General features: G+C 44.1%; 1 protein-coding gene across 1 annotated transcript; it reads right to left on the bottom strand.

Annotated features, from left to right (window-relative positions):
- Positions 1-15,816: 15,816 nt before the first annotated feature.
- Positions 15,817-27,504, bottom strand: LOC127195977 (E3 ubiquitin-protein ligase TRIM31-like). The gene is made up of 8 exons (XM_051153623.1): positions 27,091-27,504; positions 26,509-26,604; positions 22,589-22,819; positions 21,381-21,403; positions 20,773-20,888; positions 19,450-19,524; positions 18,933-18,974; positions 15,817-16,343 (listed from the first exon to the last, which is right to left on the bottom strand). Exons 1-8 carry the CDS (start codon positions 27,502-27,504, stop codon positions 15,817-15,819), a joined length of 1,524 nt encoding a protein of 507 aa, XP_051009580.1.
- Positions 27,505-27,897: the final 393 nt, after the last annotated feature.

Below are 27,897 nucleotides of genomic sequence, written 5' to 3'. Positions count from 1 at the left end.
ACACACACACACACACACACACACACACACATATTCTCTGTTTAGCCCTGGCTGATCTGGAACTTGCTCTGTAGACCAGGTTGGCCTTGAACTCAGATCCACCTGCCTCTGCCTCCTGAGTGCTGGAATTAAAGGTGTGCACTACCACTGCCCAGCCATTTATATTTTTAAGTAGTTGACTGTTTTTATGTATAAGGGTGCTTTGCCTGTGTGTATGTGTGCACCATGTGCATGCCTGGCTCCCATGGAGGTCAGAACATAAGGTAGGATACCCTGGGACTTGAATTACAGATGCTTGTGAGTCAGCATGTAGGTGCTGGGAAAGAAACACATGTTCTTATCCCTTGAGCCATCTTCCCAGCCCCTTATTTATATTTATAACACACTGTCCAGGGAGTGGGGGGAAAGCCCATGTTAAGTCCAGTTGGCCCTAAGCACGTGCAAATGGTGTGGTACCATCCCCTGGGACACAGGCAACTACATTTCCACAACTTCAGGAAAAGTGGTTCTCCCTCCCCAGTAGCTATCAATTCATTGCCAATAGCTCTGCATGGTGAGGTGGGGCCACCTAGGCTCGAATGGAGTTTGGCCTGAACTTCTACAGGAAACCACATGTGCTGAGTTCATGGGTCCAAGGCCATTCCCAGGTCACACAGGGTGTGGATGATTGCTTGGCTATGGCCCCAGCTGCCATTCATTCTGCTTTGCCAGGGACAGTCCTTTACTTTTCTCCTGGTATTAATGCCAAGAGCACGTCCTATTGTTCTCAAAGCTATTCACTAATAATATAGTGGTCACTTTGATCATAGCAACTGCTGAAATCCCAACACTTTCAGGCCTGTCTATTTCATTTGCCTTAAGCTTGGAGTAAAGTAAAACATCTGTGTAAGGTTGTATAGCTTTCATTCATACTCAACCATCAGATCTAGAGGCAACTTTTGACTTATGTTCTAAATTAAATTATTTCTTTAATTTGAAATTATTTATCTTTAGAATGTATTACTACAAATAATTTGTATAGGTATAGGTGTTTTCCTGTATGTGTCTGTGACCCACATGCAGTACTCTTGGAAGCCAGAAGGGGGCATCTAGACCTCCTGGAATTGGAGTTATAGTTGGTTGTGAGCTGCCCCTCTGGTGCTGGGAATCTAACTTGGTTCTTCTGGAAGAGCAGAAAATGCTCTGAGCCACTGATCCATCTCTCTAGGTCCCAGAATGTAATTTTCAGGCAAGTTTTGTTTTGTTTGTATAGTGCTTTAAGAATGATGACAAGATTTTCCAAGATGGTGGCACCAATCGCACACTGCATCTGATTAGCAGGAAATACAGGACTGCACAGTGACCTAAAGACCATGCTGAGAACTACAAAACACCAGTGCTTCTGATTCTCAGGTGTGAGGGATCCAAATTGTGTGGGCCATGGGTGGGTCCAGCCCCTGGCCATCTGGCTAATCCATGGAAATATCCCTGGGAACACCTCTCATTAGCTGCCATCTTGGGAAGGACTGTGGGAAATCCCTGCAGCTATGAGTCCTCACTACTGGCTACTGCTTGTGGGACTCTGGACAGAAAAACTGTGGGATGTACTTGCAGCTCTGGGCTCTCACTCCTCCTACCCGCCCCCCCCCCACATCCATCCACTGCTTGCTGGATCCAGATAGGGAGAAAATAGGCAGAGCTTAATCCTGGAACAGGATACAATCCACATTAGCTGCCTCCTGAGAAGAGAGTGTGGGGCACCCAAGTACCTCTGAGCTCTGAGCTATCTCAGATCCCCAGCTCCTTGCCATCCTAGACTGGCTGGGTCATGGAGCAGATAAATATACCCCTGCCATCCCAAGAGGGCCTGTGGAACATATGAGCAGCTTGGAGACATGATCTCTTACAACACTCACAACTGCCTACTAGCTGGGAACAAATCTTGTGCCTGGCCCAGCTGAATCCAGCTCCAGCCACAGTCCACATTAGCCAGCCGCCATCCTACAAGCAACTCGGGCCTTGGTCTGTATATGCACACCCACCTCAAGCATACCACTAAGATACAGCTAAGACATAAGGCAAGCCCTCTGAGCAGAGACCAGCTTGGGCCACATTACTCATTAACTGCAATCTTGCTAGCAGCATCTGGCCTTGATCTCAACTACCCACCTGCAGACTATTGTCCAGATCCACCTAGGTCACAGACCAGAGATTTGTGCAGGCCACACTCCACATTCACTGCTGTTTCCTGAGAAGCATGGAGCTCTAATGTCTCTCTGTTGGCCTTACCAAAATGGGCCACAGAGTACCATCTGTAACACAGCAGAGAGGCAGAGCCCTGACATCTTGGAAAGGACTGTAGGGTTCCTGAGCAACTTTGGGCTTACAAATATATCAGCTTGAGGTTCTAAGGTGGCGGCGCCTATCACATACTGTATCTGATCTACCGCACGGAGACCGGAGACTGGACTGTGAACCAAAGGCTGCAAGAACTGGAGAATACTGGGTGAGTGGGATCCTGCACAGTGAACACCACAGGTGGGTTTGGCCCTGGGTCAAACAACAAAACAAGGAGGACTTGAACCCACTCTCCAGATTTTGGAACAGAACCCACCTGTGGACTGCAGCTGGCAGTGGAACAGCAGAGCTCCTGGAAGTCTCATGGAAACAAGTGAATCTGTCCTCAGACACCCCACCCACCCCAGTCCAGTCCACGAGGAGCCCTGCAGGCTGTGGCGAAGCCCACGGTGCCCAGCAACAGCATGCACAGTCCAGGCAGGTCTGGCCAGAGCCAGGCAGCCAATCTCAGTGGACTGTGCCTGAAAAATTGAGCTGATAGAACACAGCCAGGACAGTCCCCATGGTCCTGCAGGGACTCCCACACTCATGGGGAAGCTGGGCTGCCCTGAGGGCCTGGAAGATGGTCTGAACCGCCAAGGGTGCACAATATAGACTGGCACACTATCTAGACTGATCCAGGAACCTGTCTGTGGACCACGGTGGTCTGGGCCTGGACAATTGGGCAGATAAAACCACAGTCCCCACGGCCTGGCAGTGTCTCCTACATGATTCGGAGAGGCTGGATTGACCCGAGGGGCCAGGACACAAAATTAAACAGCGGCCTCCAACACAGCTAGTCTGAGTGCCCTCAGTAGTATGACAGGCTCACGCAGAAGCCTACCTCTGCTGACCCAGTTAGGAGTTTAAGGTGTAGAACAAAGTTTCCTGGAGCAGAAACCAGGTCACCTGCCAGGTCCAGAGAAGAACTCCCTAAGCCCCACGGGCTACCCACTCTCAATGACCAGTGAAGGACATCAGAAGCTACCACCGAACATCAGAGATAACAAGATGACTAAAGGACAGCATAAGAATACAAACAACAAAAACCAAAGTAACTCGGTATCCCCAGATCCCAGCTATGCCAAAGAAAGCAACCCTGAGAACTCAAACACAATTAAACTACAAGAAAGTGACCTCAAATCCTCAGTAATGAAGATTATAATGGAGGAAACAAATAAAATCCGTAATCAAATGAACTAAACAGAATTCTCAACAGAGGAATATCAAATGGCTCAGAAACACTTAAAGAAATGCTCAACATCTTTAATCATCAGGGAAATGCAAATCAAAATGACTCTGAGATTTTATCTTACACCCATCAGAATGGCTAAGATAAAAAACTTAAATGACACCACATGCTCGCGAGGGTGTGAAGAAAGAGGAACACTCCTTCATTGCTGGTGGGAATGCAAACTAGTACAACCACTTTGGAAATCTATCTGGTGCTTTCTCAGAAAACTGAGAATAGGGCTTCCTCAAGACCCAGCTATTCCACTCCTTGGATTACACCCAGAAGATGCTCCAGCACACAACAAGGACATATTCTCAACCATGTTCACAGCAGCCTTATTCATAATAGCCAGAACCTGGACACAGCCTAAGTGCCCCTCAGTTGAAGAATGAATAAAGAAACTGTGGTACATTTACATTGTGGAATAGTACTCAGCTATAAAAAAAAAAAAAAAAAAGAAATCCCGAAACTTGTGGACAAATGGATGGGACTAGAATGATCATAATGAGTGAGTTAACCCCGAAACAGAAAGACTCACATGGTATATACTCACTCATAATTGGACACTAGCCCAAAAGGCATGTCCCAGGGAAGTCTTCACTTACCATGAGATGTGAGGACATGCTACTGAGACTCTAGGTAAGAGAAATATAGGAGATGGGAAAATAGAAGGACCCATAGAGTCCTAGAAACCTACAAAAAGAACATCATGATGGGTTTGATCAGGGCCGGGGCGGGGGGGGGGTCTGGTCAAACTCTTGCATTAACCAAGGACAATACAAGAAGCAAACATTAAACCCCTACTCTGATCTATCCAATGGACAGGACGTTTTCTACAGTTATGTGGAGAGCAGGGAATGACTCTGACATGAACTCTGGTGCTCCATATTTGACCACCTCCCCTTGGTGGGGAGGCCTGGTGGTGCTCAGAGAAAAAATAAGCAGGCTACCAAGATGAGACTTGATAGCCTATAACCATATAGTGGGGGAGGAGGTCCCCCTATATCTATGACCTAGGGGAGGGGAATAGGGTGAAAGTGGGAGGGAGGGATGAATGGGGGATACAAGTGATTGGGTAACAATTGAGTTGTAATCTGAATAAATCAATAAAAAAAGAAATATATCAGCTCAATCCTCATCTGCCTGACCCAACTGAAATACAGTCAGGTAACCCTGAGCTGGGCACAGGCTCTCACACCTACTGTCCAACATTCTAAGGAGGCCTCTGGGGAGCCGTAGCAAACAAGTTTTGGCTTGAAGTTCTCCTTACTTGTACTCAATTTGCCTGGCGAACCTGGGACACAGATAGCGACCTCATTGGAGGAGCCACTATGCCTGCTAAGACCAGAGACAAGCAGATGAAAAGAGGACAGTGCAAGAAGACAAACAACAAAACTGAGAGCCGTATAACAACACAGGAAACCAGTGATCCTAACACAGCAACCTGTGGAGATATGAACACCCATGAAATGCAAAAAGAACACTTTAAATCCAAGGTGATGAAAATGATAGAAGCTTTGAAAGAAGAAAATAAATCACTCAAAGACACACAGGAAAATACATGCAATCAGATGAAGGAATGGAATAAATCCTATAAAGAACTACAGGAAAATACGTCCAATGAGATCAAAGAGATGACAGAATTGAATAAATCCTATAAAGAGCTGCAGGAAAATATATCCAAAGAGATCAAAGAAATGATGGAAGTGGACAAATCCTATAAAGAGTTACAGGAAAATACATCTAAAAAGATGGTGGAATTAAATAAATCCTGTAAAGAACTACAGTAAAATACATTCAAAAAGATGAAGAAATTGAAGAAATCCTATAAAGAATCACAAGAAAATTCAATCAAATGAGAGCAAGAAATGAATCAGACTATTCAAGACCTAAAGAGAGAATTAGAAGCAACCAAGAAAGCACAAGCTGGGGAAATCTTAGAGTGGAAAAATGTAGGGAAGAGAACAGGATCTACGGACACAAGCCACACTTACTGAATACAAGAGATGGAAGACAGAATCTCAGGTGTGGAAGATATGATAGAAGTTATCGGTACATCAGTCAATGAAAACGCTAAAACTAAAAAGTTGCTGACACAAAACACCCAAGAAATCTGGGACACTATAAAAAGGCCAAATCTAAGAATAATAGGAATAGAAGAAGGAGAAGATGCCAAGCTCCAAGGCCAAGAAAACATTTTCAACAAAATCATAGAAGAAAACTTCCTCAACCTAAAGAAAGAAATGCCCATTAGCATACAAAAATCCTACAGAACTCCAAATAGATTAAACCAGAAAATAAAATCCTCTCTGTACATAATAATTAAAACATTAAGTGTACAGAAAAAAAGAAATAATATTAAAAGCTGCCAGAGAAGAAGATCAAGTCACATATAAAGGCAAACCCATCAAAATTACACCTGACTTCCCCACAGAGACTATGACAGCCAGAAGGGCCTAGACAGAAGTCATGCAAACATTAAGAGACCATCGATGCCAAGCCACACTATTATACCCAGCAAAACTTTCAATCACCATAGATGGTGAAAACAAGCCATTCCATAACAAAACTAAATTTAATCAATACCTAATCACAAATCGATCCCTACAGAAGGTACTACAAGGAAAATTCCAACCCAAGAAGGCTAGCTACACCCAGGAAAACACAGGAAATAAATAACTCCACATCCACAAATCCAAAACACAGACACACACATACTCTACCAACAACAACATGAAAACAAAAAGAACTAACAAACACTGGTCATTAATATCTCTTAACGTCAATGACCTCAACTCACAAATAAAAAAACACAGGCTGACAGAATGGATGTGAAAACAGGATCCATCATTCTGCTGCATACAGGAAACACACCTCAGCAATAAAGATATACATTACCTCAAAGTAAAGGGTTGAAAAACTGTATTCCAAGCAAATGGACCTAAGAAACAAGCTGGAGTAGCCATTCTAGTATCTGACAAAATAGACTTTCAACCAACACTAATCAAAAGAGATGGCGAAAGTCGCTACATCCTCAGCAAAGGAAAAATATGCCAAGATAATTTCTCAATTCTGAATATCTATGCCCCAAATGCAGGAGCACCCACACTTGTAAAAGAAACATTACTAAAACTGAAGCTACACATCAAACCCCACACATTAATAGTGGGAGACTTCAACACCCCACTCTCACCAATAGACAGATCATCAAGACAGAAACTAAATGGAGGAACAAGGAAACTGATAGACATCATGAAACAAATGGACCTAACTGATATCTACAGAACATTTCACTCAAATACAAATGATTATATCTGCTTTTCAGCACCTCATGGAACCTTCTCCAAAATTGACTACATACTTGGCTGCAAAGCAAACTGCAACGGAAATAATCTCTTGCATCTTATCAGACCATCATGGATTAAAGAACAACCAAAGAAACAACTGAAAGCCTAGGAACTCATGGAAACTGAACAACTCCCTACTCAATGACATCTAAATACAGGATGAAATAAAAAGAGAAATTAAAAACTTTCCAGAATTCAATGAAACTGAAGGTACATTATACCCAAACCTATAGGACACAATGACAGCAATGCTAATGGGAAAGATCATAGCACTAAGTTCCTTTACAAAGAATTTGGAGAGATCCCATACTAGCAACTTAACAGCACACCTGAAAGTCCTAGACCAAAGGAAGCAGACACACTGAAGAGGAATAGTTGGCTGGAAATCATCAAACTCAGAGCTGAAATCAATAAATTGAGAATAAAGAAAACAATTCAAAAAAATCAATGAAACCAAGAGCTGGTTCTTTCAGAAAATCAATAAGATTGACAAACCTTTAGCCAAACTAACTAAAAGGCAGAGGGAGAGTATTCAAATAAAATCAGAAATGAAAAGGGACAGATAATGACAGACACTCAGAAAATCCAAAGAATCATCAGGTCTTACTTCAAAAGCCTATATGCCACAACATTTGAAAACCTAAATGAAATGGACAATTTTCTTGATAGCTGCCAACTACCAAAATTGAATCAAAATCAGATAAACAGATTGAATAGTCCTATCACATGTGAGGAAATAGAGGCAGTCAACAAAAGACTCCCAACAAAAACAATGCCCAGGACCAGAGAGTTCCACCAAACCTTCAGAGAAGAGCTAACACCAATTCTCTTCAAACTATTCCATAAAATAGAAACAGAAGAAATACTACAAAACACATTATATGAAGCCACAGTCACCTTGATACCTAAACCACAGAAAGACTCAACAAAGAAAGAATTTCAGGCCAATTTCTCTTATGAACATTGATGCAAAAATACTCAATAAAATACTTGCAAACTGAATTGAAGAACACATCAAAACTATGATCCACCATGACCAAGTAGGCTTCATCCTAGGCAACGCAGGGCTGGTTCAATATATGGAAATCCATCAATCTTATTCATCATATCAACAAACTGGAAGAAAAAAACCCACATGTTCATCTCCTTAGATGCTGAAAAAGCTTTTGACAAAATTCAACACCCATTCATGTTAAAAGTCCTGGAGAGAGCAGGGATACAAGGAACATACCTACATATAATAAAGGCAATATACAGCAAGTCTATAGCTGACATAAAACTAAATGGAGAGAAACTGAAATCAGGGAGAAGACAAGGCTGTCCACTCTCTCTGAATCTCTTCAATATAGCACTTGAAGTCCTAGCTAGAGCAATAAGACATTAAAGGAGATCAAGGGAATACAAATCAGAAAAGAATTTAAACTATCACTATTTGCAGATGATATGATAGTTTACATAAGTGACCCCAAAAATTCTATCAAGGAACTCCTACAGCTGATAAACACCTTCAGCAAAGAGGCTGGATACAAAATTAACTAAAAAATCAGTAGCCCTCCTGTATACAAGTGACAAAGAGGTTGAGAAAGAAGTTAGGGAAGCACCACCCTTCACAGTAGCCACAGATAATATAACGTATCTTGGTGTAACCCTAACTAAGAAAGTGAAAGACGTGTAGGAAAAATACTTCAAATCTCTGAAGAAAGAATTTGAAGATTTCAGAAGATGGAAAGATCTCCCATGCTCATGGATTGGGAGAATCAACATAGTAAAAATGGCATTCTTACCAAAAGCAATCTACAGATTCAATGCAATTCCCATCAAAATACCCACACAATTTGTTACCAAATGTGAAAGGTCAATTCTCAACTTCATATGGAAAACCAGAAAACCCAGAACAGCTAAAATGATCCTGTACAATAAATAATCTTCTGGAAGAATCTCCATCCCGGATCTCAAGCTGTACTATAGAGCAACAGTAATAAAAACAGCATGGCACTGGCATAGAAATAGGCTGGTTAATCAATGGAATTGAATCAAAGACCCAGAAATAAACCCATATACCTATAGATACTTGATTTTTGACAAAGAAGCCAAATCCATTCGATGCAAAAAGGATAGCATCTTCAACAAATGTGCTGGACTAACTGGATGGCTACATGTAGAAAAATGAAAATAGATCCATATCTATCACCCTGCATAAAAGTGAAGTCCAAATGGATTAAAGACCTCAACATAAAACCAGACACATTAAACCTGTTAGAAGAAAAAGCGGGGAAGAGCCTTGAGCTCCTTGGCACAGGAACCTTATGAAACTGAAAAGCTTCTGTAAGGTGACAAACATTGTCAACAGAACAAAATGACTGCCTACAGACTGGGAAAAGACCTTCACCAACTCAACATTGGACAAAGGACTAATATCCAAAATACATATATAACTCAAGAAATTAAACACCACCAAACCAAATCATCCAATGAAAAAATGGGGTACAGAATAAACAGAGAATTCTCTACAGAGAAATATCGAATGGCTGAGAAACACTTAAAGAAATTCTCAACATCTGTAGTTATCAGGGAAATGCAACTCAAAACAACTCTGAGGTTGCGTCTTTCACCTATATGAATGGCTAAGATAAAAAACTCAAGTGACAGCACATGCTGGCGAGGATGTGGAGAAAGGAGAACATTCCTCCATTGCTGGTGGGAGTGCAAACTTGTATAACCACTGTGGAACTCAATCTGGCCCTTTCTCAGGAAATTGGGAATAACTCTACCTCAGGACCCAGCCATACCCCTCTTCGAAGTGTACCCAAACGATGCTCCACCATACAACAAGGACATTTGCTCAACAATGTTCACAGCAGCTTTATTTGTAATAGCTATGAAACTGGCTGAAACATGAATGTCTAGGCATAAACAATGATTCTTGTTGACTAAAGAACCCTTATGAATTACTATCATATGCCATTCTTCATATGGCATGAATAAAAATTTACAGATGTCTTCTTTTCCTGCTCATATGAAGAGCAGAAATCCAGCCTTAATTGTTCTATGCATCACGCACACCTTTTATACACCTATAATTTTTGGACTGTATAATGCTTCTGAGAAATTATATGCTTTCAGAACAAAAGAACCAGACACTGACATTGGATCAGACCCGACAGGATGCATTCTTCGCAGCATACTGGACATTGACATCCTGTTTGGAGAAAGTGGTTGAAAAGAAAGAAAGGGGAATATAGAAATGTACAGAGACAAAATTGGATTAGTAAATCTACTCCTTAACATAATGCCTCAATGGTCACTCACAAGGTATTTTTAATTCACTGGTATAGAATTTTGAATATGGATGCAAAATAAGTTCTAGATACAGTGGTATAGAATTCAAATGTAAGATTATTTTTCACATACACACTATATATATATATACACTCTAATATGAATGTATATATACACTCTAATATGAGTTATTGTACCCACATAACTCAGTTATAATACAAGGTTTACTTCCAATGCTTTGAAAGTGCTATCAAGCTGTTTAGGAGAAATAAGATATGCAAATTAAATGTTAGAAAGTTAAATCATGGTCATGTCAGTTGCTAGTCTACTTTTATCACAAGAATATACATCTTAGGTACAGGAGATAGATATGACTCTATGGAAAGACAAAGTCTTCAAAAACCCCAGAGATATGCAGAATATGGCATTAGTTTTTTTTATTACTTTAAAGGTTCATTGACAATGAAACACTTTAACTCCTAGCAACACCCAGCCTACCTCAAAGAAGATGATGAGCATCAAAGAACCTCCTTATGGAGATGACTTCAAATGTGGCAACCTAGCCACTGGATAAAAAGTCCTCATTTCTACCACAGACAGAATTCTGCCTTAAAAAAGAGCAAGCTTGGATCCAGGCAGAGCTGATAGCCAAACTGCCAAGACAGGGTAAGCAAGCCCTAATAGTTCCTGCCTCACAAATATGTCTGTCAGATATATTGGGCCAGAAGGCTGAAGAAGATGTTTCAATGTTATAGTTTTGGGTGACTATTCAGGTAGAAAACTGTCTCTGTCATCTTTTCGTTTGGGAAACTGCTAACCTGAACTCCCGGCATACTCAGGTAATCACGTTTACTCCTTTTCAAATCTCTGAGGGAGTTGAAGACCAACTAGCTTAGTTTTACAATGAAGCTTAATTGTTTAGGGGTTAAGATGTTTTTAGGTCCAGATAGGTATTCTAAATTCATAATGACAATATGTGATGGGGATTGATTTACGTTCAGAAATTTCAATGCACCAAGATAGGAAAGATGTCTTCTTCAAGGCTGTCAAATACAAATAGCCAAACCACTAAGAATGTAACATGTATATAATTCCTGATTGTGTCATGGTTCTTCTTGCCATAGGTAATCTAAGAAGTAAACGAAGGACACAGGGAGAGTTGTAGTCCAAGAACTGCCACACAAACCACTCAGACACCAATCTTAGTGAAATATCAAAGGTTTGTTGAATGCTTGTCGCAGGCTGATTGCCATCAGGGTCACATTAAGAATTTCAGAGCCTAACTGTGAAGCTAGTCTGCTCCTAAGACAGGGTTTTTAAAGTTGAAAATGATGACGTTTGATAGATATTGATTTACATTAAAAATTTTAGACTCCTGCCACAAACAGAATCTGCCTAAAAATGTTACTTAGCTGTAGGCAGAGTCGATGGCCACACTCGGCCAAGTCAGGGTAAGCAAGGTCCTCAATAGTTCCTGCCCTGTGAACAAGTCTGGCAGAGATATTAGGCCAGAAAGCTGAAGATGAGGCTCCAACATTATAAAGTGTTTTGGGGGACTGGTCAGGCAGTAAACTGTCTTAAGTCAATTTGTACGATTTGGAAGCTGCTAACCCACACTGCTGCTTCATTCACTCAGGCATTTAAGTTTTATTCCTTCTCAAGTCTCTGAGGGGCATTGAAGACAAGATAGTATAGTTTTACAACCAAGCTTAGTTGGCTAGGGGAAAGATCGTTTTAGATCAAGATAAAGAAGTTAAGCTATTAGAGTTGAGATAGGATAGATATTGAATCTCATTCGGAAATTTAGACCCAACAAGACAAGAAAGACACTTACTGCAAACGAGACGAATGCAGATGGCCAAGTCACTATGAATGTAACATGTATAGAACTCATTATTCTCATGGTTGTCACATGGTTCTCTTGCTGTATGTAGTGTGTTTTATACATGTGTAATTAAATAAAAGTATAAAAAAAAATTTAGACTCATCAAGATAGGAAAGATGTTTTCTTCAAGGCTGCCAAAACAAATACTCAAAACACTATGAATGTAACATGTATATAATTCTTGATTGTTCCCTGGTTCTTCTTGATATAGGTAGTTTATTGTTTACATGTGTAATAATATAAACGTATATGTAAAAATATGTACTAAAATTTTTTATAAAGAAAAAAGAAAATCTGTAACCAAGTAACAACCAGGTAACAAAACTGTAACCAGGTGTAGGAAACAAACTGCAACTATGTTGCAACCATGTAGCAAGGTGAGGGCAGCATTTCATCCTTTTGACTAGCTAGACAAAGCCTCTCTAATTGACCTTTGATTTTATTGGTTCTGCAGTTGGAACTTTATAGAGTGTCCAGGTAACTAATTATACAAAGTTTGAGGAATGAAATCATAGAGACATAATCACTGGAAAGCAGAGCCTGAAAACGTAAACTTAATTTCACCTTAAAAATCAAGATGGAAAACTTAAAGCAAAATGGCTACACTTACAGTTTGCTAAGGGATGAAGCAGACGTCAACAAGAGTTTCATGAGACAGCTATAAGGGCTCAGGGTGTTCTGGGAATTGAGAACAAGAAGCCTGGAGAAGGGGACAGTCTTTCCAGGGAAAGGGGCGTCAAAGATTATCTTCCCATGGTCCTGTGTGGAGGAATGTCTTCAGTGGATGTAACAACTGTCAATAAAGCACTGTTTAGCCAATCAGCTGGGCAGAAAGACAGGAAATGGAAGGTGGGACTTCCTGGAGAGGGAGCAGAGCCAAGTTGGACAGTTGAGAGGGGAAGGACAAGGTTAAGAGTTGAAGAGAACAGGGGAGAGAAACGGCTGGAGGATCACCAGATTGGCAAGTGCTTGGAAAATATGTATCTTATGAGGTTTAGCATAGTTTGTTTATTTTACAAGTAGATTAGAATCCGTTTAGATTCTGCCTGGCGCTAAGTGCTAACAACTCTAAAGTAGGATTCAGACTCTGCGTCAGTTAGTGTCTTCCTAGGTTGAACCGATACAAATTATTGTAACAAATGTTGTGATCCATGTAGACACCTACTTTCCCTAGAGAGAGCATGGCTTCTCCTAGGGACAGCTGTCAGTGAGCAGCTGAGATCTAGAACCCGAGATGCCAAGTGGAACGAAGCCAGACAAAAGCTTCATCTGCAGATGGCCTAGCCCTGGAGTGAGCTGGGAGATCATTCCCACTATGAAGACCTTGCTCACCCAGGAGGCCAGTTTGCCGGGGCCCAGGAGCACCACCTCCCAGGACCCTGGGCCTGAGGAAACTGGGAGGTGTTTGTGCTAAGGGTTTGGGGAATAGGGAGGCCCAGAGTGTAGCGCAAAGAGCAGAAGCTTCCGTCAGAATGGTTCCAAAGGGGCCTCTGGCTTTGCGCTTGATTCTCTAATGTTAGGTGAGTTTCCAGCAGGCAGAGGTAACCCAGGGGCCACCTCTCCATGGAGACAGTGGCAATAACTGAAATATACACAAACTGTTCATGACTTATGTATCTTAGGAAATAAAGCCCCAGAAGCCCTCTTTGAATTCCCCATAACCTGAACCCTGAAACACCAATCCTTACTAGGGACAGCATGCAGAGGAAGGCTGGAACAGAAGGAACCAGCAATCCTCACTGTGGTCAGACTACATTGTGTAAAGTTACTAAAATGGACTGACCATGGGCGCACATGGCAAGGGTCATTCTAGGGCCTCGGGAAACCCTAGTGCATACACATGGTGCTTGGCTGTGGATGATCCTCACCAGCATCTATTGATGTTCCCACTTTTTTTTTTTTTTTTTTTTTGATGTCCGAAAATAGAAGCAAGTGTTTCTCTTTAGAGTTTCTTATTTCCTCAAGTGTCATAGTTCCTGAACCATCAGAGTGAAAGGAACAAAGAGACAATAGAGAATTCATCACCATCAATGATCTGAAGTGTCAGTTATCAGCTTATGTGTGACTGAGAAAATATCACTGGGATTTATTCAGAATTGTCAATCTAATTTTAAAAGTCGGAGAGATGGGACTGGGATGTAGCTCAGGTTGTAGAAGAGTTCATGTCTAGCACACGCGGAGCCTTGGGTTCCCAGCACCACATACACCAGGTTTGATGCACAGGCCTGTCCAGCAAACACTTAGTAGGCAGAAGAAAGTTCAGAAGTTTCAGGTCAGTTTCCACTACTTGGTGGGCATGTCTATGTATGGCTTTTTTAAGAAGGGGAAATGGGGCCCATGAGATGACTCATCAGAAAGACACTTACCATCAAGAGCTGAGTTCTATTCAGGAACACACAACATAGAAAGAGGAAATGACTTTCAAAAGCCATCTTTCAACCTTCCCAGGAGATCACAATATGTGTACACACACACACACACACACACACCAGAAATGTAAAATAAATTTAAATTTTTTAACTATGAACTGTAGTGTGCTGTGTGTGGTTCCCCCAACTGTCAGCTAACCTAGTCCAGTGGTGCCTGGCCTGAGGCTGGAGGCACAGATGAAGCCAAGGATATGGATATGGCCTAACACAAAATTAGAAATTCAAGTCAACCTGGAGGCTGGTTTAAAATCTTGTTTTTAATTTGAAAACAGAGTCTTTTACATTCACAACATGGATTTGAAATGTCAAACGGTTACCACCCTGGTTGTAGACTGTCCTCACCTACAAACTGGCATTGGCACAGGCCTGGCTGACTCTGCTCACAGCTTTCAACCACCCTGGTTGTAGATTGTCCTCAACTACAAACTGGCATTGGCACAGGCCTGTCTCTGCTCACAGCTTTCAGTTCTAGATCTCAGGAAAGGATGAGAGTGAGGGGTTCAAGTACAGAGTCACAGGAGCTGCAGGTGGTGAGGTGGAGAAAGGGGCAGCCAGGTAGGTGGACAGTGCCTTGAACCTGCGTCTCATCAAGGTCCTGCTAGACTCAGGTTATCAGAGTCTATTCCTGGAAGCCCATTGAGAGTCAGAGCACAGAGTTGATGCAAAAGCAAAGAAATTTTAATTGAGCCCACATTTTGGGGTCCATCAAGCTCGGAAGAGTTGAAGGGCCCCAGAAGCCACAGTCGTGGGTTTAAATACCCTTTACAGAAGTATAATTCAGCAACAGCAATTAGTATAAACTTAAATGGCTAACAAAATTAACCTCTAAGGGGATTGGGTAGTTTGAATGGAGCATGGGAAGGAGTGAGGGAGCAGCCTGGAGGCTGTTGACCTAGTATATGTTAGGGTGAGATGGGGGTGGGCATGAAGGTGTGGTTATTCTAGAAACTATCTTGAGCTAGTGGGTTCCAAGTGGGTGGGGTAGAAGCAATGGGGTGCGGCAATGGAAATTTTTCTTAACTTGTCTCAGCTTGGCATAGATCTTTAAGAAAGGTTTAGCATGGCTGCATTCTGCCTAACTCTAGCTGACCTGAATTCTTCAGTATGGTCAAATCTTTCCACAGCCTGTTCATGAAGTCCTGGTACAAAGTGTGGCACTGAAAAACCTTGTGCCTAGTGCTTAGGGTATTCGACTGTCTTCTCTACTGAGGAAAGAGGAAACATCAGGAGTGTGTAGGGTGTGTATAGTGCCCCAGTAGGGCCAAGCTTCATTCCTGACACTTGCGTTTCATCACCTTAGATTGAGGGACCCACAAGAGAGCAGCTCTAGGGGCTCAGGGTGATATGGCTGGGGGCAGATTGAAGCCCTACAATGGGGAAGATCTGCCCGTCAAAGGAAGTGTGGAAAGTATAGATGTGTTTCCTGGTGATGGCATCATAGAAGACGACTCTCCCACAGTCATAATCCACGTAGACGCCCACTTTCTGAAGACTGACCTGGATACTTTCCAGGGCATTGCAATTGGAGAACGGCTGGCATCTTGAGGATGAGACCCTCAGTGCCCATATGCAGCTCCGTGCGCTGGAGCTCTGACTCTGGACCTGTAGATCTGACCCTGTGGCCACACCCACCATGCACCACCCACCAGAGGGACTATGGATTTCTGCCTCCCACACCTGGTGGCCTGTGGAGAGGCCTGGGGAACCCCTCACAGTGTGGAAAGCATTGAACAGTCGAGGTTTTGCCTGCTCATTCAAAGCTGCTCTGCCAACCATATACAAGGTCACTTTCTTTAGATCCTGAGAAAACGTGAGGTCTGGGTCAGCTGAGGCCGTATCCAGGGTCACAGGGACTGTGGGAAGATAAAGAGGAGAAAAGATGGATAGCCTCATGTCAAGTCCCACAATCTCCAGCTTTGAGCTCCTCAGGGAGCAGCTGGAGGGAGAATTTCTCTTGAAATCCCAGCCCATGTTCCCAGAAAAGTCTTGACTCCTGCCTGTTTGCTTTGGTTTTCTGAGAAGATCTCTCAGGTAACCAAAGTGTGGCTGAGACCCGCTGGGTAGCTAAGATGATCTTGAACCTCTCATCGTCCAGGTTGAGCCCCCCCCAGTGCAGGAATTGTAGATGTGGGCCACCTTCCATATTCCCTACACTTCTCTCCCAGTACCTCACCCATCTCTCCATCCCCAATTCTCAAAGATACCCCTAATTTTATGAGGTACTGTTCTGTGGGCACAGAGGTACGCTCCCGCAGATCATAGTAAAATGACTTCACAAAGAGGCCCTGAGTAATTTGGATATTGTAACAGTGCGGCCATAGCTTCTCCATTCCCCTATTTCTTGGTTCTCAAATGGCAAACAACTGGGGCTACTATGAGAGGTCAAGACTAACACAGAGTTTCTAAAATGGAGGCCTTGGGGGCAGGGAGCTGACTCAGCAGATTAAGCACTTGCTCCCAAGCCTGAAAAATTATTTCAGTCCTGAAACCCACATGGTAGGAGGCTGACTCTCCTATGTTGTCCTTGATGTCCACATATAGCCACATGTACACACACACACACACACACACACACACACACACACACACACACACACACAAATGAGAGAGACAGAGACAGAGAGACAGAAAGAGAGACAGAGTGACAGAGACAGAGACACAGAGAGAGAATAAAAGACTGGTAAGATGGCTTAGCAGGTACAAATGCTTGCCAGGAAAGCCCAGAACTGACATAAAGATGTCAGGAGACCATTGGCTAGATCTGGGAAGGGGTTTAAAGTTTACCTCCTGTATTGTCCTTGGCTGGTGCCTTAGTTTGAGCGGGACCCCTGGGCCCAAATCTGCCTATCATATTGTTCTACTTGTAGATTTCTAGGACCCTCTGGATCCTTTTATTTTGCTGTTCTCCCATGTGTCTCTCATTTAGAGTCCCAATAGGATGCCTTCCCCTCTGTCCCAGTTTCCTGGTAAGTGAAGGCTTTCGTGGGACATGCCCCTTGGGCTAGTATGCAGATATAAGTGAGTATATACCATTTGATTCTTTCTGCTTCTGGGTTAACTCACTCATTATGATCATTTCTAGCTCAATCCATTTATCCACAAATTTCGGGAATTCCTTGTTTTTAATAGCTGAGTAGTATTCCATAGTGTATATGTACCACAGTTTCTTTATCCACTCTTCTACAGTTGAGTGGAGAGTGTGATACGACTTTCTCACGTACTCTGGTGCCTCACATTTGACCATGTCCCCTGGAGCGGGAGACCTGGTGGCACTCAGAGGAAGGACAGCAAGTAGCCAAGAAGAGACTTGATACCCTAGGAGAATATATAGCGGGACGTAGTCCCCCTCAGGAACAGTCATAGGGGAGGGGAATAATGGGAAAATGGGGGGGGGGAGGAATGGGAGGATACAAGGGATGGGATAAACATTGAGATGTAACAAGAATAAATTAATAAAAAAAAAAAGTGCTGAAAAAATAAAATAAAATAAAATAAAAATTCATCCAAAAAAAAGATGTCAGGAGAGAACAATCTTCACAAATAGACTTCTGACCTGCACACTGTGGATCTCACCATCATTGTGAGCGTGTGCAAACACACACACACACATGCATGCACGCACACATATACTTGTATACACACATATGCACAAGCAGACACATATATACACACACTATAACAAACAAGAAAAGAAAATATTTGGAGAGGAAAAGAGCAACATCAGGGAGAGCAGCCCACACCTCTCCCAACTCTTCAGTAAGACACTGAGTGTCACCTAGAGGTTGACATGGTGGGCACAGAGCCCAGGCTCACAGCCAGCTCCACCTCCAGGAACCTGGAGTAAGGGGCTGTGCTTTGTTCCAGGGCAATGCCAAAGGACTGGCTGCCCCATAAAGGACACCTCAGAGTGGAAGGGGATGGAATAGAGCGGGGCATTAGATGGCCCCAGTTTTATTGACTTGTTGTCATTTGAGGGACAGCAAAGGAGAAAAGAGAGGTCAGTAGAGCAACAGGCTCTGCTGAGCTCCATAGGCTGCAGTGGGGACATGGACCACACAGCATGGGGCTAGCACATCAGGGGTCCCTTGAGGGAGGCTGGGCCTTTCCAGGGAAGGCATAGTTTCAGAAGAAGAGGCAGATGAGAAGCCTTCTTCTCACCTTATGACGGCCATCTCTGGCCCTTCAGAGTCTACAATCACACAGCCCTTCCTCTCTCTCTCCCCCGCGATCTCTCTTTTACTCAGCTTTCTGTTCTTTCCTTATTCCTGTATCTCTCAGGGGAACTGAGAGCTGTCATCCATGAAGGGTGCTCTGCTCTTTCAGCAGCTCTTCCTGGGGACTGGTCTCTCTCTCCCCTGCTGTCAGAGCTGGGAAAGAACCTGCTGACCTGGAGGTCCTTTGCTTCCCTACAAGAAGACCCATCTGCCAAGCAGGAATCCTACCTGAGCTGGGCAACTCTGACTTATTCTTCTGTGACAAGGACCCTAGAAATCACAGAGAGAAAATGAACATTAGGTTGATAACAAGAAGTTACAAATTAAAAGTCATACTGGGGATTGGCGGCTGAACCTGACTTTTACCCTAGCTACCCTCATAACTGAACCACCTCAGATGACATCATCACAGGCCCTTTGTGTCAGATGACATCACCACACAGGCCAGTGTGTCTGCTGTGCTGAGCCAGCAGAGTCCTGTTCGCAGCTCCAGCCACAGACTGAGCTGCCTCCACCTGGGCTTTATGCGATGAAGAGATAAATTTAGATATTTTCATTCATTCTGAAGATCTTTTAATTAGTGAGAGTGTCACTGTGTCATGATTATCTAAATTTAATGTAATAAGACAATTCTAGAAGCTTGTTCTTCATTGGTGTTCACAAACATGGGGCCTTCCTCAATCTCCCACTAAGGAGAGGACCCTCCCTCTCACTTTCCTCAAACAGCAGATCAGCACACACTTACAGATCTCCAATTCCTCTTTATTCAGGCTGTCCAGGAATGAAATTTTATCCTTCTTCCAATCATCCTTCAGGTTGTCTGTGAGGAGAGAGTGAAGAAAATGGAGAGCCCACAGTGGTAAAGCAGGGAATCCTGACCACATAGTGAGGCTCTGATTGCAGATGCTGGGAGAGGTGGGACTGGAATTTCTCTCCTAGTCTCAGTAACCAAGAAGACACCAAAGAGGGAGAGCTGCCCTAGGCCCTCCACAGTGGCCTCCAGTGCAGCTCTGTGCAGAGCAAACCCATGAGGAGCAACTAACATAAACCACTAAATTGTGAATTTTCTACATGCCATTTTGAAAACAGAAAAGACCAGGGCATGCTGACATGCAGGAAGCTGAGACAGGAGGATGACAACTTTTAGACGATTTCACAGTATATGGTGAGTTTCAGAATCAGGGCTATTCACACAGTGTCTCAAAAGAAAATAAAAAGGGGGCTGAAGGGATGGCTCAGAGGTTAAAGCCAGTGTTTTTAATCAGTGGACCCAGGTTCATTTCCCAGTACCCACTGAGGTTTCAATCCCAGGAAATCTGACATTTTTCTCTGACCTCCATGGGCACCAGGCATGCATATGGTACATGCACATAAAACACACATACAAATAAATAAAACTTTAAGAAAATAAATGGGTAGCTCAGAATTAAGAAGTAAACATTATTCTTTCAGCATGTAGAATAAAAGTTAGTGCTTCCTGGGCACAGTGCTGGGTGCTAGAGTCCTAGCTATTATTCAGAAGGCCTATATTCAGTAAGAGGCTACCCTGGGCAAAATCGTGAGAAGCAGTCTCCAAATTTTTCATTGCTGTATTTCTGTTTACTTTTGTTTTTCATTATTGCATTTTACGTCTATTTTGATATTATGTCTTTCACAGTCAATGTGTATTCTTTACCTACACAACAGGAGAATGCTATATTCTGTGCCCAGGGGTACATGTGGCTACCAGCAATCAAATTGGGAACATACATCCAGCCCCATGCTCACCACCCGGTAGACAAGATGGAAACTGTGAGATTGGAGGTGATTTGGTGCTGGGGCTGTAGCTCAGAGGTTTGTCAGGCAAACACAAAGCCCTGGGCTCCACCCTTAGCACAGCATTAACCCCTGGGGAGCCCTGCTACAGCACAGCAGGGTACATTCCTGGGTAAGAATGCTTGGAAAGTGCTCAGCACTCAGCCTGGCTTCTGGGAGGCTCAGGGCTGGCACCAGTGAGTTCAGGCAGTGTCTGAGGTGATGGAGGGAACCCTGAGGCAGGAAAGCACAGGAGGTGACAGCCACCCCTCACCTTTGAATTCCTTCAGGCTCTCTGTGATGGACTCGAGTCTCGCTTTTGCTTTACTGATTTTTCTCTCCAGGTACACAGGAACTGGGCTTGGCTTGAAAAACTGAAGTTCCTTACTCCTGGGAAGATATGTTGATCTGAGAGGTAAGTTCAGGGGGCAGAGTGTGGGCAGGAAGGGCCTGTGGGATGGGTTCCTGGGGTGGAGGCAGAGTGGGAAATACAGTCTAGACCCAGTGAGCTGAGTGTCAGGAGCCCAGGTCTGGGAGTACAGGGCTGAGTGAGATCACACCTGAGGAAATGTGGAAGTGAAGATGGAGATGGATGCAGGGAAGGGAAAGGGGCCAGGGAGGCAGCACAGGAAACCCAGGACTCACCCACTGAATCAAGGGGAATGTGCAGGGGGAGCTGGGAAAGAAGCTGGGTGCTTGGAGAAAAGAGCAGAGCCTTTACCCAGAAGCCACCTGTGCTGTGGACACTTTGGACCTCCCCACCTGCAGCCTAAATAGTTTATAGTTGAGTTCCTGGGGGCTGTGAACACACTGGGACATATGTTGACTGTTGTGTGTGTGAGTGAACCAGGAAGCACAGTGCACGTGGGATGCCCATCCTACCTGCTCAAGACGCCTTTGACGTCCTGGAAAAGAAAGAGAGAACAATTTCAGAGCTTCCTGAGTCACAGGCACTGAGAGGAAGCTCAGACTCAGCTGGAGGCAGAGAGAAAATGCTGTTCCTTTCTCTTTAGACACCCCCCCTCCTGTGTGTATGTGTGTGTTTGTGTGTTTTTGTATTTGTATATATGTTGTGTTTGTGTGTATGTGTGTGTGCTTGTGTGTCTGTCATTGTGTGTCCTTGTTTGCTCGTGTGTGTATATGTGTATTTGTGTGTGTGTTTGTGTATGCATGTGTGTATGTGTGTGTGTATGTGTGTGTGTTTGTGTATTTTGTATGCATGTATGGGTGTGCTTGTTTGGTGTGTGTGTGTGTGTGTGTGTGTGTGTGTGTGTGTGTGTGTCCATCCCGGGTAGCCTTGAACTCTAGTGATACAGGAACTCCCCTATCTCTGCAGTGCTACAATACAGGTGTGAGAGAGCATGCCCAGCTGTTTCAGACTGTGTCTTGATCTTCGCTCATGTTAGCCTTGGACTAGACACAGTCATCTTGCCTCAGTGTCCTGAGTTATGAAGGGCTTTGTTATTGACCTTCCTAATGCTGGGACCCTTTAATCCAGCTCCTAATGTTGTGGTGATCCCCAACCATGAATTTTGTTGCTACTTCATAACTGTGAATTTGTTACTGATATGAATTGAGCTGTAAATATCTGATATTTCCAATGGTCACGAATGACCACTCTCAAGGGGTTGATTGACCCCTCTGAGCGTCACAACACACAAGTTGAGAACTGCTGGATTGGATGAAGAAGAGCAGCAGTTGGTGGATTAGTTCAGGAAAGCAGGTAATTAAAACAACAACACTTCATACATGAGCTTACTAGGGGAAAGGGCATGGTGAACACTGGGCCTTAACATGGAAATGCATTAGAAAGGGACAGAGCATTATGTCAGAGACAACATGACTGGAGCGAGGCTTCCCTCTAATCCCAGGAGAGGAGCTTTATCAAAAGTGTGAGCTTCAACTAAGAAAGATAAGGTCACATATGGGATGAAACTCCCAATGTCTCACTTTTATATCCTTTCAGCGAGAAATAGGGACTTCTCACCATTTGGATTTAGTCAGCAAAAGTGTGTGCCTGTGTGTATGAGAGAGAGAGAGAGAGAGAGAGAGAGAGAGAGAGAGAGAGAGAGAGTTCACAAAGGACTCACCTTTAGTAGCTCCATGGATGGTACTTCCATCCTACTTTTCAGGGACTCAGTGAGCTCCCTGAGGGAGGTGAGCTGCTTCTCAATCACACTGACATACTGTCCCATCTGCTCAGCTCCCTGCAGCTCCAGCCAGTCCAGCCTGGACAGGAGGAAACTCTCTTCTTCATCCAGTCTCTGACGCACATGCTTGAATTCCTCACGGATCTTCAGTTTCTCCAGCTGCACCTGGGCCTGGGGACAAGGGAAGGAACGTAGAGATGAGGTAGGCATGAGAGGGGTCCTCCATGCCTCCTTTAAGCCCATTATCCACTATTGTCTATTTATTGGCAAAATCTCACTATATAGCACTGGGTAGCCTGGGACTCACTAACTACAAGTTGGTCTTGAATTCATAAAGATCCACCTGCCTCTGCCTCCTAAGGGCTGGAATTTAGGGCATGCACCACCACCTGGCACCATTCACTCTTTAAGTGTGTTTAAAGATTAAACCCAGACCGGTTTAGAACAGCTTGCCGGGGCATACCTATGGGGAAGTGAAGGCAAGGAGACCAAATCACTTCCTGTATTCGCAGATTTAGGCTGGGTGCTTTCATTTGTCTTTCAGGACATCAGCCAGACGTGCTGGGCACAGCTATGCAATCTCAGCACTGGGGAGTGCAGGCAGGAGAGCCAGGAGGTCAAGGCCAGCCTCTATCTTAGGCCATCGTGCACTGCTTGAGCCATTGTCTCACAACCAAACAGAGAACATCACCATCGAAAACCCAGGTTGGGCTGTAGTTCAGTTGATAGAGAGCTTGCCTAGCATGCATGAGGCCCTGGGTTCAGTCCCCAGCATTGCACACACGGGGCCTGCTGTTACAGCCCTGTAATGGATCAGCAGCTGGAGGCTGCTCTTTTGTGCATAGCGATTTCTAGCTTGGGCCACATAAGATGGTGTGTCTAGAGGATGGAGAGAGTCTCAGTGGTTTAGAGCTCCTGTTGCTCTTGCAAAGGATTCAGATTCAATTCCCAGAGCCCACAGGGTGGCTCACGGCCATCTTAACTCCAAACCAGGTGATATGATGCCCTCTCTGATCTGCATATGTACCACGCATGCACCTGGTGTACATACATACACACACGCGTAGGCAAAGCACCACTCCGATTAAATTAGATCTAAAAATAAATAAATAAAAGCTTGTCTTAAATGTCAGTGGGACAAGAGCACAAACAAACAAACAGAGGAAATAAACAAAGAGAAACAAAGAACCCTTTTCAGCTTAGCTGCCTTGCTGCAGGTTTGTCTGACGTATTTTGATGCTAGTTACTGTTTGCTTTCTTTTAATGTGCCCCAAGTATTGCTATGTAACCTTCCCAATGCACTTATTCCTATTTGACAAATAAAAACTGACATACCTGAGCGGGCAAGTGGGATAGGCATGGCTGACTGGTCTTTGAAGAGAAAAAGAAAGAAAGAAAGAAAGAAAGAAAGAAAGAAAGAAACCAATAGCCACTCAGTTAAGGAAGCTCACTAGGCATGTGGGCTGTCTAGGAGGTGATCTGGTGTTTGCAAGGTCTTGTACCATGATGCACCCCCAGAACTGCTTCCAGCCTCTCACATGCTGTCAGGAGCCATTGATTTTGGGAAGTCCAGTAGGCATGAGAGATCTCTGGAGGTGATCTGGTATTTGCAAGGTCTGTATCATGATGTACCCCAGAATTGCTTCCAACCTCTGACTACTCTGTCAATTGTGCTCTGCTGCATCTCTCTAAAATCTGGCATTAGAGCCTGGCATGGTGGCACATGCCTTTAATTCCAGCACCCAGGGAGACAGAGGCAGGTGAATCACTGTGAGTCTAAGGCCAGCTTGGTCTATAAAGTGAGTCCACAACAGCCAAGATTACACAGAGAAACCCTGTCTTGTAAAACCAAAAGTAAATACATCTGGCACTGGTGTGAACTGTTATTTTCTGGGTATTGACCAGCTCTCATTGAGCAAACTTCCTTTCAGATTTTGTTGAAGATGCCCTGTTTGTTATTCAGATGAATTAATCCCTGATTATGGAATTCCTGGTTTGATTCAAATTGTTTTAAAAGTTAAACTTAGTTTATGGCTGTAATAAATACCTTTGTGGACCTCCAGGTACCTCACCAAGGATAGCCTTGTAGCAGATTTGGGGCTTCAGATAAGCCCCCACTCCAGATGACACCATGAATCTTGGTATTTCACCATAAATATAGGCAAGTTTGTTTAAACTTTGCATGAACCTAAGTGGAATGGAGCTACCTAGATATATATAAATTTATTCTGTGTCTTAGAATGAAAGACAGATAAACTTATTGTCCTGAGCTCATAATGAACTAAGAGATAGCTGGATAATGTATAGCCAGGTCCATCCTAATTGATAAGTTGTATACTCTTGTAAGTTTCAGACCTTATTAACCTTAGCCTCTGTCAACCTTCATCATTCCGAATTCACTATGAACTTATGTAATGGATACACAGATAAGAAATGTTTAGCTTTAAAACACGTAACCTGTTATTTTTTAGAATTCATCTGTTTTTGTGATTAATTGTATTCCTTTGACTATGAGGTAATTCCCTTTTCTCAGAAGTATAAGTACGGTCTACAACAAGCAGGGATGGGAATTGGAAAGATTAACTTCAGCTGAAGTTGAGATGCCTGACTTCGTCCACCTTTTCTCCTGAACCTTTTCTCTTGAACGCATGTGTTGAGATTGGGAAATCTGACTTCAGCTGAAGTCAAGATGCCTGACTTCATCCACCTTTTCTCCTGAATTTGTGTGTGCGAGTGGTTTATTTCCTATCTCGTATTTCTCATTTCTCTGTAGATTCACAAATAAGTTAGCAGACTCAGGGCCATCAGCCTTCTAGGGCTAACAAACCCAAGTTCACACTAGCTTACTGGGGATCTTCACAAAGAGGCCTGCCTACAGATCAAAGAGCCTCCTTTTACAACCCTAGTGCAGTTTCTACCCAGGAGCTGCTTTTACAGCCTCCACCCTAGGAAATTTGTGGTCAGTTTAAATTCTTCTCAGCTGCAGTACAACCAGTTCCTAGAGAAGAAATCTTGGGCTTTCCGCCCTTTCCTTACTTTCTCTTTCTATCCTGATAGGTTGCCAGAGCCATCAGCTCTGGTGCCCCAAGAGGTGAAGCAAACTGGAAGGGCATCCACATCCAGCACCAGAGACCTTACCCTGGACCTCTCCAGAGCTCAGCCAGCATAGAGAGAGAGGGGGGGAGAGAGAGAGAGAGAGAGAGAGAGAGAGAGAGAGAGAGAGAGAGAGGAGGTGGGGCCCCTGGAATCACCACGAAACAGGAAAAGAGCCACGTGGGTTCAGAAGAGGACCAAAACTAACCAACCATATCAACAGGACCTGGAGAGGTGGCCCAGCAGTTAAGAATGCTGTTCCGGAGGACCTGAATTCAGTTCCTAGTACTGACCTAGAGCAGCTCACAAATGCCTATAACTCCAGTTTCTTCTGTTCTCTGCCTGTATTTGCACATAATGACTTTCACTCACACAAACACACACATAAAACCATGTATAAAAATAATAAAATAATAAAAATAATCTTTTTTTAAAATGCAAACAAAATCAGGTGGAGATGTCTGCTGGTGTCACAGTCTCTGTCTCTTTTTTCTGTGTAAGTCTCTAGTTAGATAGGGCTTGGGTGAGCTACTGTGTTCCTTACACTGCCTGCTGTGGCAGGAGGGGCAGACCTCCCCTGCACTGGTGCAGCACCTTGGCAGTAGGTAGCACAGCCCAGGGGCACAGGTCAGAGACCACGCACATGACCTTCCCCTAGACATCATGTCAGCAAGACTTTGTTCCCACTTGGAGGTACAAGGAAGGGTAGGACTTCCAGCAGAGACACCTTAGTGTCCTGGGATGTGTTTGGAATGAATATTTCTTACCCTGAACACCAGGATTGCCCCTTCACCTTGCTTTTTCTCTTCAATTATTTTCTTGTCCTTTTGCTGCAAATCCTGGGCCTGGGACTCAATCTGTTCCTGTAGGGAGAGGGCATTTCAGTCAGGCTCTCCCTCTTGGGAAGTTGTCCTAGGGTGCTGATGTCATTATTAGCAACCCCCTGTTTTTCTCTCTCCAAAAAAAGGGGGTGATGGGAGGACATGGAACTTTGCTGGCTTAAGAAGACATTACTGATGACCATTTAGATAGTACTTTGGTGTTGTCTAGGAAAGACTTCCCCTCCTTGGTGCCACCCACTTGTTTATGAGGTAGACTTCATCTCATCTGCCTCACAGAGAGGCAAAGCAAGGAGCAGCCAGGGCATGGATCTCAGGAGTAGACACAGCACTGGATTGTCTGGATGTCCCAGGCCCTGTTTTATGTCCTCTGGGCCTGGCTACAAACTGCCAACTCAAGTGCAAAGAGAGCAGCAGTGGCTGTCAACCAGCTGGAGCAGGCAGCAGCTCCTCTGTCTCCAGGGACTCTGCTCTGCTGGGCTGGGCACAGAGAAGGGCCCAGGTGCCTACCTTGTAGTTCTGGGCAGCCTCCTCTATCAAGGTGACATGGTGGGATCGGTGGACCTGGGATTCACGACACACCACACAGAGGAACTCCCCATCCTCCTCACAGAAGTAATGTAGCTTTTCTTTGTGCCTCTGACATCTTCTCTCTTCCTCTTCTAATTGGGTCTCAGCAGGATCCATGGCCTGGATTTTCTCTGCAAGACTAGCCAACAGCTTATTGGGCCTGAACGTGTTCTTATTCACAGAGAGTTTGCAGAGAGGACACTGGATGGTCTCTGACGTTTTCCCCACCTGACTGATGCACTGCAAGCAGAAGTTGTGCCCACAATCAACGGTGACAGGGTCTCGTAGGACATCCAGGCAGATGGCACAGGTCACATCCTCCAGCATTTGGGCGGTCATGTGTAGGCCCGCCATGGTGGATCAACAAAGCTAATTTGAGATGTTAAAGCCTAGGACTCCAAGGCAGAAACTGGTTCTGAGAAAGGAAAAGGAAACAGGAAGCAGAGGTTAGAGAGACTCTCAGCTGGGGGCTAGAGACGGACCAATGAAGGGGAGGGGGAGTGATAAAGAGGAGTAAAACTTACATGGGGAGTATTGTAAAGAGAGGCTCAGTCTCACCTCACCACCTCTCAAGAACAAACAGAATCTGTGAGTTCGTGCTGCCTAGGAAGTACAGCAATAGTTCCTGGACCTTCAACTGATTAAACTTATCTTTGGAAAGCAGGCAGAGGGAACAGGAGGATGAGGTGTCAAAGTCCACTCAGCTGCAGGTAGGGAGTGGCAGGAAGGTGTGTTAAGGCCCTGCCC

Source organism: Acomys russatus, chromosome 11 (genome assembly GCF_903995435.1).
Source record: "Acomys russatus chromosome 11, mAcoRus1.1, whole genome shotgun sequence".
Taxonomy (NCBI): Eukaryota; Metazoa; Chordata; class Mammalia; order Rodentia; family Muridae; genus Acomys; species Acomys russatus.
This window is presented reverse-complemented; position numbering and strand designations above follow the sequence as displayed.